The sequence below is a fragment of the Trachemys scripta genome, chromosome 7, assembly GCF_013100865.1.
Source record: "Trachemys scripta elegans isolate TJP31775 chromosome 7, CAS_Tse_1.0, whole genome shotgun sequence".
In the NCBI taxonomy this organism is placed as follows: Eukaryota; Metazoa; Chordata; order Testudines; family Emydidae; genus Trachemys; species Trachemys scripta.
The window spans coordinates 43,387,397-43,399,185 of record NC_048304.1 but is presented as its reverse complement, the minus strand read 5'-3'; the positions used below and the strand labels follow the sequence as shown (position 1 = coordinate 43,399,185).

The following is an 11,789-nucleotide window of genomic DNA, read 5'->3' as shown; positions in this document are numbered from 1 at the left end:
ACCCAGAGGAAAACCTCAAGCCATTTGGCTCCTTTGATCTGGCTGGAATCGAAAGCTAACCAATGCAGTTTTATAAAAGTGAAAAATAAAGGCTAGAAAAAATGTATTGAATATTCTGAAAAACTTGGTTTGGTTCAAAGTTACATCAAACTCTTCTTTTAGCCAAACTAATTCCCTTGAATTTGAAGATATAGCACAGTAGCATGTAATGTATTATTCTAGTATTCCTAGAACAAGAACTTTTGACTTTAGATGTAGCTTGTCTGCTTTGAGAACACCTGCTGGTGTGTGTGTGTGTGTGTGTGTGTGTGTGTGTCACAACTCATCTGAGTAGCAATAGCTGTGCCATTCTGAAAGATTTTGGTGCAGACAAGTTGCACATATAGGGAAGGAGACTTATTCTAGATCAATTTATAGAGGTGTTGCAATATGAGTTAAAACCTCACTCATTCTTTTTTAAATATCTTTTCAGGTGCCACAGCTTGACAGCCATGTTGGTGTAAGTCATATTTTCAGTGCACTGTTTTGTAATGCTGGATGGAACCTAATGTATCTGTCTGTCTCAATAGTTTTTAAATAGTTCTAAAATCCATAAAGTCTCTAGCTTAGGTACTGTGTAGCCCTCATCACTGTAGACATTCCTAGCTTTTGATGTATTTATCCTCATCCTACCCAGTGAAGTAGGGCAGTGCTATTACGCCCATTTTACAAATGGGAGTGAACAGAACCACAGGCAGAGTATGTGACTTTCCCAAGGTCACACAGGAAGCTGGTGGCAGAGCAAAGAATTTAATCTGGATGTCCGCGGTTCTATGCTAGCACTCCAACCACTGAATCATCCTTCCCTCTCTTGCATCCCCATATTCAGTGTTCTGTGCATGACTGGGGCAACCAATCCTTTCAATTTGATTCAGCTCTGTACAAATTGACCCTAATGCTCTGCACAATGCTGTCTAGAGTTGTGGATGTGTGGTATTCAATTTGACATGGTTGCATCTCACTCATTAGAAGTAAATAACCCATCCTACTCACCATAATCCTTAAGTAAAGTGTGGCAAGCAGAAGTACAGGAAAATATCAGGAAAAAACTACAGATAAAAATGAAGTCTTTTATCATGTTTTTGCAAAATTACGTGGTCAACTGTGAAAATAGCAATAGTATAAAAACATTTACAGTTAGAAGGAATTGTACTGAAATCAAATCCATATCACTCATTTATTTTACTTTTTTTGCACTTAAGATTATATTGAAAATTTAACTAGATCACAGCTCTGGAACAGAAGTCTTAAAAAAAAACACATACGTCATTTAAGTAGAAATTGGTCATTACTATGCCAGCCTGTGTCCAGTGACCAGGTTCTTATTGAAACCATTACAGCATGTACAATATAGAAAGAAAATACTTAAACTTATAAAAGGAAGTTGTAGCCTACAAAATGAGTGCTCCTAATTAATGACTAATTTGAAAGTGATTTACTAGTGCAGCAATAAGTTTAGTATGAGCGACAGCAATTTGGGATTAAGTGTTACATTAGGAATCTTTGTCACACAGGTTAAACTTGGTTATCAGCCAAAGACACTCTTCGGTGGTTCTTCTTTAGGCTTCTCAAAGGCTGTTTCACCTCCTGTCCGATCTTGACTGAATATGGAAGGTGCCACAGAGCCCTCTTGTTCTTGAAAATGAAGAACAAAAGGAGACAATCAGTTAAAGATTTATGCCAATAATAGCTGTGCTGCTGGAACATGTACTTTTTCTGTGATGAAATACATCAACCCATTCAAATGCATGGAAATTCAGGACCTGTCAAGTGTACTCAGTGGTACAAAATGTGTGGGTTTGCACCACACACAGTTGGATTGCTCAACGCTATAGAATAGAGCTATTGTTCTGAATAATGTTGTAGACTCTCAAAGGCAGTGTAGTCCAATTGCCAAACATCTTGGCCAGTATCTTTAACTATTCCCTCTGAGGAGAGAATCCCTGCAGCTACATTTGAAGCTTTCAAAACAGAGTTTTAAATTCGGAGTAGTATTTCAAATTTAAACCCCATCTTTCCTCATGATCCCCCAATCCTAAAAGAGTGACAAACCATGAGCACCAGGTGAGAGAGATTTCAATCAATCAGAAATTTCTCTTCTTTCTCCCTGTTTATGTCCTGTAGTCCAAGCACAGCTAATATATTCCCCTGACATCCCAGGCATCTCCCAACATAGGATCAAATGCTCTAGTCCTGACCCATTTTTAAACTCAATGCTTATTCAAGGAAGACACACAGACATTAATTAGGGAGTAAGAACGTGGGTATCCCATGTTCCGGAAGTCAAATCCATGGCAGTACTTCACAGCCTGTAATGCTCAGTCAGTATAGTCTGGAGGCAGAGACTCACTTTGCTGCAGAGCCTTTCACCTCATGAGCTCCAGCTAGTGAGAACCTAATAGGTGGAAGAAGGGTGGGAAGCAGACCAATTCCTGCCCTTCCTATCAGGTGACCCACACAACCAGGGCAAAATATATGAGCATTATCGTGCCTGCATTTCAGCAGAGGGTTCTGCCAGCTTTACATTTGTGTGCCTTAATGCATATACTGTACTCCTTGGAGACATGAATAAGCTCCATTTATTATTAGAAAAATTTTTTTTTGCTGTACACAGATGGAGATTGCCTGAATGAAACTAGTTTGGCTGTTCTTTAGAGAGCTTGCACTTCAGCTGGGATTATCAGTTAAATTCAAGTTTTACTTTGAAGATTACAGTACTACAAATGCTAAAGCAAACAGATAAGAGATTTACCACATTGCTTCATGACTTGGTAGGTTTTGGATTTAATTTGCTGGTTGGTGGAGAGCTTTCCTCTAGCCCCTTTGAGATCTTCCTCCTTCACTGGAGGACGCTTCTTTTTCACGGGGGCTGCCTAAAAATATTGACAGATGGGGAGATGTCAGTATTTCAAGTTACAGAACATATAGGAGACAAAGTTGCAACATATAGAACTGTTATCTAACACGTATTCCGTATTCCATCTATACCTACACTATATTGTACACACTAATGATCAGCGGCCTTGTACAGCACATACAGATAACAGTAGGCAGCTACATTGCCCACAGATGGCAAAGAAGAAAAAATGTGCTACCAAAACATTCATCTTCCTGAACTAGATGTTGAAAACACTTGCCCTAGTAACCCGAGAACCATTTTTACGTTATAATTATCTTGAGATGACGTAACTTTTGAAAGACGGAGTGGAAGTGGTTTATAATCATATATACCAAGTTTTGCCTTGCGCCTAAAGACCAAACTGGTAGTTAAGGAACCTGAGTCTAGGTTTGGGAAGTAAAGAGGAGAAGAAATAGAGGAATCTAGATCTCGACTTACAAGTATGAAGACATATCCATTAATCTATTATGCTGAGGGAAAGATGTCCAGGAGTGTCAACATACCAACTGACAAAGTTGGAATGGTTCAAACCATTGTGGTAAAATCTGATGTAGGCATCAGACTCTTCACTGCAGAGTTAACTCAGGTGATCAGCACCTGGGTCTGAGCACCCAATTTAGTCTAGAGCTGGTGTGAGCAGCCTGCAAACTGAGTTAGTGTAGTTACACTGATGCCACACTTACCCAGGTGTGTTGCTAGGACTTCCAGGGTCTTCTCACATAGTTCTTAGCACTGCAGTAAACTGAGCTGCTCTATGATTCTTTCCCAGTAAATTCTGGGAGAACTTTTCTGTCCTTCTGGGCACATGGGGGGAATTGTGGGAAGATATTGGAAGACTACCAAGCACTCCAGTGATTTAGGCCTGGTCTACACAGGGTGGGGGTGGGAGAATCAATATAAGTTACACAACTTCAGCTACGTGAATAACGTAGCTGAAGTCAATGTACTTAGATCTACATACTGTGGTGTCTTCACTGTGGTAGGTCGACTGCTGATGCTCCCCCGTCGACTCCACCTGCACCTCTCACTCTGGTGGAGTACCGGAGTTGACGGGAGAGCACTCAGCGGTCGATTTATCGCATCTTCACTAGACGCGATAAATCTACCCCCGCTGGATCGATCGGTCCGGAGGTAAGTGTAGACATGCCCTTAGCCTATATCTTCACTGCAAAGTGGGTAGCTTATCAACCCAAGGCAAAGCCTCACTGGGGCTTTGGCCTGCAGCCCAAGATGGGGCACCTACACTGGGTTGAAAGCACCACTAAAATGTGGGTCAGAGGTTTGTGTGTGTGGAGATTAGGGGCAGCACCAAAGTAAGAGTTTGGGATAACTCCGCAGTGAAGACATACCCGAGTCTAAACTTTCTAAGTGTTCATTATTTATTTCTCTAGAATTTGTTTTATGCATCTTTCTACTGACTTGTGAATCAATAATATTTTGGAGAAAACTTCTGGTTGGACTTCATTGATCCAGATTAAATATAAAATTGTCCATAAAATTATGTCTTTTGGTAACTAAAAGCTCTCTTTCCCATCCAATCTCTTCTTTTGCCTTACCAGAGAGTTTGTATAATTTAGTCGTGAAAACCAAGCAATCAGTGGTATTGGCTACAGGTTCTGAACATATTTACATGTCTTAATTCATAATCTGGAGTGAATAAATAAATGATGAATAAAATCTCAAGTCCTACAGCAGAAACAGTTGTAACTGAGGGTTGCCATTTACCATATTTTTGAAAGTACTGTACGTTGTACAGATCTGATTTTTCTACCTAGACTTCTTCCAGCCAATGAGCATGGTAATAGCTGAATGCATCACCGTCAAAAGAGGAAGTTGTAGGAATGACACAACATTGGTCAGTGTCAGCCAGTCTCACACACACACCATTCCTGAAAGTCTTGCCTTCAGGGTGCTATTTCAAGGAATGACAAACATGATGCCACCACTCCCTTCTGGCATGGAGTGCACAGTGATAACTAACATACAGGCATGCAATTCGATTAGTCCAACCCCATCCTCACAAGAGAAGCAATTGAAGAATTAAAAACAATAGCCAAAGTGTTTGATTTAAGAGTAGTTGTGTATTATTTGAGCACCAAAAGCCTGACACACTGTAGCTAGATCCTCTTTCCTTATTTTAACTTTAGTTAGTCATTGCTGACTGACTACAGAGAACTTATTTTGGTGGAAGGGAGACAATGGATGAATTTCTAGAGATTGGGGACCAAAAAAGGAGATCATGTAATTCAGGGAAATGGATTCTCTTGATCCCAAGCGTGAGAATGATTTCAATAGTCTGTTCCAAGCAGCATCCACGCTCATGACTTTTGGCAGTGGGAAAGTTGGTTGTACTGGAGACTCTTGCATATTCTCTCTTGGCTACAAACACAGAAGAATGCCTCAGCATAGCCTGCAATCAATGTCACTGAAATTTACTGTGGGAACCAAAATGTCCTTAAGGCCTCTGGAGAAAGTGTTATATAGCAGCCAAAGAAAGCAAAGGCATAAAACCTAAAAAAAAAAAAAAATCCTTTTAACAGAGTTTCTCAGCAAATGGTTAGTGCCATTTGTTAACTGATTATTCAAGAGATAGGCTAAGTATCTACTATAGGCACAGGTTTTATGTGCATGTCTGTACTGGTATTTGTCATGCAGTGTAAATTATGTATATACCTCACAGCCCCACAACTGGACAACAAAGAGAGTAATACACAGGCCTTTTAGTGTGGGTGCAGGTTCTAAACCAGAACAGGAGGAAACTGGTTTCATGAACAGAGTGAGCATGAAACCTGCGGAATCCCTTCTTAAATCTTAAATGCCAGGCAGCAGGATTTCCTAACTTACCCTGGCAGAAATTATTAACTCTAAGGCTTTGTCTTTACTGCCAAAAATGGTGTGTGTTGACAGCAGGGTAATGAATGTACATTAGCTATCCCACTGTAAAACCCTAGTGTAGTAAGGCACCTGTAGTTTTTACCATGTGGTAGGTTGGTAAAACCAACTCTTCTCCTCCCACCCCCCCGCAACCTGTAGTTGATCTCGTGGTAAAAGCTACCATGCCTTGTCTCCAATAGGAATTTACAGCAGGTGAGCTAAAGAACATTAGTTATCCTGCAGTAAACACACCTTCTTTGGTGGTGAAGACAGCCTAAGAAAAGAAGCTTTCAGGCCTGCTGGCACTCCGGGTATTATTGTGAGTGGCAGAGAGTAGAACTATTTTCAATCGCTTGCCAGTCACAAGTGACAGGATCTTAGCCAGAAACTATTCTTAGTAGGCACAACAATCCAGCCTTGGTTTATCTCCAATTGTCAATAGCACCAAATGTTAGTTTACAAGATCTACAACATTGCCTTCAAGTCTGTTTCACTTGGAATAAAGAGAATAATCAGAACTGAATTTTCTCCTAATGCTTCTTAAGATTCTTTTCTCTAGCCTTGCAGTATTGCTCCTATAAAGCTTTCTTACCGTCTCAGCTCTGTCACAAAACACTGCCCATTAGGAAATCTGTATGCAAGTATACATTCTTTGGGTTCTTTATACATTCATAGCAATCTTGAAATTGAGCCACTCTTAGACATACTTTAAAATGCATAGGGGTGGGGAGTCGGAGAACGATTTTAACCTATTGGTTACATGGTACATTTGAAGTTAAGTGAGGACTTTGGGTCTTAAACATCTATTTTATCTTTTGTTTAGAATTTTTAGTCCCTCATACTCATTGCTTTTCTGTATTTTGTTAAAATGAGGCCTCATTTTACATAGGGAACAGTACACTTCAAGGAATTCTCTTCCTCAAGGAGACAGAGCAAGAAACAAAAAGTTAAACCTACAAACTAAAATCCCACATTTACACATTTCATAGCCTTTGGGATTAGCCTAAAAGCAAAACAGGAATCACCTTTACATTTAAATCTATCACCATATCTGCACAATCTAGAGAAAAAAAAAAAAAACTTTCCTTTTCAACAAATGTGGTTTAAGCTAAAAAGTATAGTTTACATTATGATGTTAATTTGCAGTCGTTCCAGTATAGGAGAAGTTGCTTTTTGGTCACTAGCAAAATCAATGATTTGAGAAAATTTTCAGTAACACTAGGTTTAACAAAGCATTAACTGTCAAACTACTTAACCAGAAGAATCATTAAATAGTGCAATAATTGTCAGATGTGGTGCAACACACCAGCCAACTTAATATCGTTCCATACCTGCGACATAGCTGGGGTGCTCACTCAATATTACTCCTCTCGGAGGCAGTTTTTCCCTTGGATCAGCTCCGAGTGCACTCTGCAGAAGCCTGGTTTTCTCTCGACTTATATAGACCATTAACATGAAGTCATTAGCTGGGTCATTTTCCCAAACCAGATCCCAGAATGATTCAGGTTGACACAGGCTGCTGTTTTGAAAGGTTTATTCTTAGAGATGACTGGGGTTTGTAGAATGTACTGACCTGCCTGCCTGGCTGGAGCTAGATGAAGCTCAGAACTGACAAGAGGAGACAGCTGCAGTAGTGAAACTGAGTGGATGGAAGCTCAGTCCACTCTACTATAACAAATAGTTCTTCCAGGGAAACCTGCTGGGGCTCTATTTATAACTTTAAAAGGCAATGCTTTGTTAGGGACTCTTTTCTGACTCTGTAAATGCGTCTGATGGGAAGGCTGACAAACAAATTTGGAGGGGGTTTGGTTTTTTACTCTCCCAGTGTTACCATAACATGTGTTATAAAACCTACAATTAGGAGTATGACAACATCCGATGCCAAATAACCTTACTTTTCTGCTTAGGTCTCAGCCCTAATATTTTCTCTTTGTTATTGTTGCATTTCAAATACTTGATATTATTTGATCATTAGAATTCTTCCAATGTCAAAACTTGATTTCCTTGATGTTCCTTTGCTCTTAAGACTGCTAGTATTTTCTCTTTAGAAGGAATTTAAAAAAATTAGAATCCTCACAAGTGAAGAGAATGGGAAGTTAAGTGTTAAGTAAGAATGATAAATAACAAAGCAGGGTAGGTAACTATTTTTGTACTTTGTCAGCAATCACAAACTCTTACTTTTAAAAAGATGTCCCTCATTTTTCAGTGAAGAATTTTTATTTATAAGTTATAGCAAAAATCATTTCAAATTGTGTTCTAATTCTGGTTAGTTGAATTGAATTGGATTGTATTTATACTAAAGTTAAATTATATTCAGGATGGAAAAAAGTATTTAACCTCTGTGTTTGGATCAGCTGCAGGTAAGAAACACCCAAAGTATAAAATCTGCAACTTGCAATTTTAAAATGCAAAGTTCAAATCTGCGATGCTACAAAAACATGCTTTTGCTATAAAATAGATATTTACTGGAATACTACTACTAGCTTTAGTTGAAGACAATTTCATTTTGTCTTTTCTCAAGCTTTGTTCATATATTGTTTAGTTTTACTGCCTGTGCTTGTTGTTGTTTACTAATTATAAAAACATAACAACATACTATAATCATCAAGATGTGGCAAATCACCACTTTACCTGCCATTCGTATTCCTTTCCCATATCCTTTGTCTGGATTTTAGATTTAAAACTCTTCATGTGAGAGAATGAGACTTTTATGTTAATTTTTTGCCTGGAAATAATGAATTACTAATAGCATCATAAACACTCAATTATCTATTTAAAAAAAATCAGCGGCTTAGTATAATAAAGACTTTCCATTCCTCCAAATCCTAAGCTTTTGCATCATTGTTAGAATCAAGTAATTCCACATTGGAAAATAAAACTGGTATCAATCCACTCCAGTTTTACCGTATTAAGAGATTTGAAAACTAAATCCAGGATTTTTTTTTAAATCAACAGAATGCATGACCTTACTGATGCAATTTATCCAAAGCAGAGTTTGAGATCACATTAAAAATGGTGATATAATTTTAATAATTGAAAGCAGTAACTGATCTAGTTAAGAATTCAAAACTTGCACTAGGAAAGAAATTGTTTTGTTTCTGAATTTGATAAACACCTTATTTAATCTCATTAGGAATTACACCACCCAGCCCCAAACAGGAAAATCTGTGCTTACCTGACAGTTTCCTTTTCTCAACTATTAAGATCCACAGACCAGTTACAATGGGTACTTCAAAAACAACAAGGAGTCTGGTGGCACCTTAAAGACTAACAGATTTATTTGGGCATAAGCTTTCGTGGGTAAAAAACACACTTCTTCAGATGCATAGAGTGAAAGTTACAGATGCAGGCATTGTATACTGACACATGGAGAGCAGGGAGTTACTTCGCAAGTGGAGAACCAGTGTTGACAGGGCCAATTCAATCAGGGTGGATGTAGTCCACTCCCAATAATTATAATTACCATTCTAATAATTATAATTATTGGGAGTGGACTACATCCACCCTGATTGAATTGGCCCTGTCAACACTGGTTCTCCACTTGCGAAGTAACTCCCTTCTCTCCATGTGTCAGTATACAATGCCTGCATCTGTAACTTTCACTCTATGCATCTGAAGAAGTGTGGTTTTTACCCACGAAAGCTTATGCCCAAATAAATCTGTTAGTCTTTAAGGTGCCACCAGACTCCTTGTTGTTTTTGTAGATACAGACTAAAATGGCTACCCCCTGATACTTGACACCACGCAATGGGTACTTCAGGCTTCTTGTAGCTTGAGGGAAGAACCAGTTTTGCCAGTCCCTGCCAAGAGAGGAATGCCCAGCCCCATGAAGCTCCCTTCAGATGAGACCGATTCCTTAGCCAGGATAATTCAATTCTACTTCCTAAATTACAGGTTGCATTAAGAAGAAAAAGCACAACAATGTCTCTTGCTTCTGAGTATTGAGATTAGTTTCCTTAACAAAATAAACGTGAATCTTTGGATGTCAATTTTCATCTCTATTCTCGGTGATCTGTTTGTGTGTAGGGTGGCCAGATCTGTGGATCTTCTTATTGGAAGGAAGAAAATGTTCAGATAAACAAATTTTCCTGTTCATCATGCTAAGGTCCAGAGTTGGAAGCAGGATCATCTTTTAAATATGGACATTCTAAATAAGATGAATTTATATAATTAATATCCATCTTTTGCTGGTCAGTGAGGTATTCAGAACACTTCTGCTGAAAAATGGCGTTGGCTAAGCATTGGATGACCAACATGTCTCATGTGAACTCTGGTTCACTGATGCAGGTCTGTGCAAGAGTTCAGCATTTCCCTACAGGCTGCACTAAGTAGTCAGTTTGTTTCTGAGCCACCTCATTTTCCTTTATGGCTGTCTTTATCTTCTGTTGACATTCTTCTGAGATGACACCTTATACCTAATAGGATTCATCCTTAGCGCAGCCTATGATTGAGGTGCCTGGCACCATATATCTGTGTTTGTCATGAATCTAAGATACTCCAATCATGTCATTCTGTGTTTGATCAGGGGAATTTTCCAGGCAGAGGGATGGAAATGAGTTTCCCTCTTCCTTAAAGCTAGTATTAATATCAGCACCATCGTGGAAGAGGCTCTGGGAGCACTTGTCAGATCAAATAATAATGTTGGAGTTTGGAAAAAAACTACCATCCAGATGTAAGTGCACAATATGCCTGTAGAATGGTAAAAATGGGAAAGTGAAGATAAGCCTTCTTTAGGGACTTGCTCAGATGTGTCACATGGCACCCTGCTCTGTTACCAGATCTGAGATTAGAAATAGGATGGGGAATGAGAAGTATTATTTTGATGAAGCAGATGGGTTGTTTCATTCATGGCCTGACATTACCATGGGTTGCTTGATATTGGGAATGGGACAAAACTAGCTGTGATTCATCTGGAGCTCCACAGAGTACCCCCTCTGGGTAATGCCCAATGACATCATTGTGACCAAAATTGAAAAAGATTTGCCCCTTCCTCTACCCTGCCACCCCAATTAGTGCTAGGCTAACTCCAGATAGGGCTGGCTGGGAGTCATACAGATAGGTGAAGTCAGTAGTTGCCCTCAGTTGGCTTAGTGCTAAAACCCTGGATGTATTCCAGCTACCACTTGTGAAATGGTATTCCCTCTTGTACTTTGTGGACTGTTTCATATTTCCACATGACCTATAATTCTTTCCTACAGAATCTGGCAAGAGTCAGGATTATCAATTTACTTTTCCAGCAGCTCTGAGCCTTAGCTTCCCATAAAATTTCCCACGAGCTGGTAACTGATTAGCCTGAGCATCTTATCTCAGTGATAAAAAGCCCCATCTTATTTGCATGAAAGATGTGTCCCCACTCTCTTTTTCAGGGAGAAGCCCTTAGGCAGTGAGAGGGGCCCATACTTCCAATACCACCTGCCCATGTCACCACTACTTGTGAAAGCTAGTAGAGCGTGCTAAATGCACTTTATAATTTATTTTGTTGTTGTTGCTGGGCTGATGCTGCCAGAGAGTTCTCATTCCCAGAGGAAGGGCAGAGGTGACACCTGCCCAGGGCTTTATAGCAAAGTGGCCACTGTTTCAGGTAAAAATCTCTTAGTTAGAAATGGTGAATGCCTGACCACCAGGAAAGGGCCATGTTCACATTCAGTAGTGACACAAGGTTGAATTTGGACTGGTGCACACCTAGAACGCTTTTAGCCTTATAAAATAGATGTTGAGGAGGTAGATAATAGTAAATAGTAGACTAAGAGGTCCCTTACTGCCTACTTGTTCTTCCACACCTGGGCTGCTGTCTCCCTTGTTATGGACCCCTGGGCTGAGGGGAAGTGGAGGTCATGGCAACACATGCCAATCTGCAGCACCAGCTGGGAAAAACAGCCTGGATGTGAAGGTGTGGTACCCCAGAATGGCAGGTGGGGCCAAAGTCTGAGGCTTTCCTAGTCTTGTGTGTGACAGGAAATCCCCCATTCCTTTAATG

General features: G+C 39.7%; 1 protein-coding gene across 1 annotated transcript; it reads right to left on the bottom strand.

Annotated features, from left to right (window-relative positions):
* Window positions 1–1,197: 1,197 nt before the first annotated feature.
* MUSTN1 (musculoskeletal, embryonic nuclear protein 1) lies at window positions 1,198–7,463 on the bottom strand. Its single transcript, XM_034775943.1, has 3 exons — window positions 7,144–7,463; window positions 2,792–2,912; window positions 1,198–1,674 (listed from the first exon to the last, which is right to left on the bottom strand). The coding sequence occupies exons 1-3, from the start codon at window positions 7,150–7,152 to the stop codon at window positions 1,568–1,570; spliced, it is 237 nt and encodes a 78-aa protein (XP_034631834.1). The 5' UTR covers window positions 7,153–7,463; the 3' UTR covers window positions 1,198–1,567.
* Between the last annotated feature and the right edge of the window lie 4,326 nt (window positions 7,464–11,789).